This window comes from Verticillium alfalfae, genomic scaffold, assembly GCF_000150825.1.
Source record: "Verticillium alfalfae VaMs.102 supercont1.8 genomic scaffold, whole genome shotgun sequence".
NCBI classification, from domain to species: Eukaryota; Fungi; Ascomycota; class Sordariomycetes; order Glomerellales; family Plectosphaerellaceae; genus Verticillium; species Verticillium alfalfae.
In genome coordinates, this window is record NW_003315031.1 from 834,748 (window position 1) to 835,997 (window position 1,250).

General features: G+C 55.6%; 1 protein-coding gene across 1 annotated transcript in view; it reads right to left on the minus strand.

The window, feature by feature from the left end:
- The window catches only part of VDBG_06683 (synaptobrevin), a gene marked incomplete at both ends in the record, with an annotated part of 1,171 nt that extends 792 nt beyond the window's left edge, over positions 1-379 (minus strand). Inside the window, 2 exons of the mRNA XM_003003075.1 lie at positions 15-144; positions 209-379. Of these exons, the coding sequence (XP_003003121.1) occupies positions 15-144; positions 209-379 (301 nt within the window). The remainder of the gene's footprint in view (positions 1-14; positions 145-208) is intronic.
- Positions 380-1,250: the final 871 nt, after the last annotated feature.

The window sequence follows — 1,250 nt, forward strand, 5'->3', positions numbered from 1 at the left end:
CAGATCGTGCATACGATCCACAAGCTCTCCAAAAGCTCCGCTTGACGTCAGGTCGGTCTGTAGCTCTGCTTTCCGTGCCTGAAACTTCAGTCCCATCGTTTCCTGCTCCAGTCTCGTGAGGAGACTCCTCGCGTAGTCCAGGTTCTACGGTGACCAGGTTAGACGACTTGTCAGATCGACGCATGGCTGCGAAGTGTAGACTTCTTACCGAGTTGATGCGCGCTCTCTCAAACTCGCTCGACCGCAGTCTTCGCTCGCGCGCTTGGTCTGCGCGGAGGATCGTGTGTTCGAGTCGGGAGAGGAGCTGGGCTAGTTCGGCAGTGCCTCGTTCAGGCGTTGCCGCTGGCGTGACGCCCAGTGCGTGGGAGAGTCGAGCCATTCTGTAAGGGCCTGGAAGCACCTCAGAAGTATGTACAAATATGTGCAGTCTCGTCGTCGATCTGGTAGGGTTGTCGTGGTCGCGGAGAGGGGTGCAGTGGGCTTCCAACGGCACTTGGTCAGGATGATGTCGTCGCTCGAGCCACCGTGGCTGAAGCTACCCCTGCGAGACATACTAGAGCACAAGCCAGGTGGCACTTGACTGGGCTTTTGGGTCGAAGCCCCGCTCTCCGCCAAACTTTGGCCCGTGTGTCCATGGCCAACCCAGTGTTGCTTATCGAACATGGCTCTCTGTCATGTATCACAGCTCGAGGTAGGTGCTTCCTCTGATGATTTATGACGCATCCTATGGTTGCCACGTTGCATGGGGCTTGGTTCGACGCGTTCTTCACAAACAAGCCACTTGGAAGTGCTTACAGTACCTAAGGTAGGGAGCGACTCTCATCATGACACCTTCCAGCCATTCCATGCCGATACCGAAACACGCACACCACCAAATGGAGCAGCGACCAGCACCAATGGTTACTGTAGCATAGGCGGCGCGCGTGAGATCGCTAGAGAAGTTGGTCACGACCTAAGCGAGTAATAACAGACGAAAGCAGTGCCACGCGAAATGGCCCTGCATTTCAATGAATGTGCGTGCGGTACCTAGTTGCCATGTCGAGTCTCTCGTCAGTCCGGAAATTGGCCCGAACCCGCGCGACAGAAGCCAGAGCATGCACTTTGTCCGCCTTGATTCGATAAGAAGCAACTTCGTGATCGAGCTTTTCATGGAGCGTTCAGAGTTGGACAGGCGACTGCTTCCAATGAGGTGGCATCCACACATCCACGACGAGATGCCGTATACGTACACAGTCTCGGCTCATTGGTAG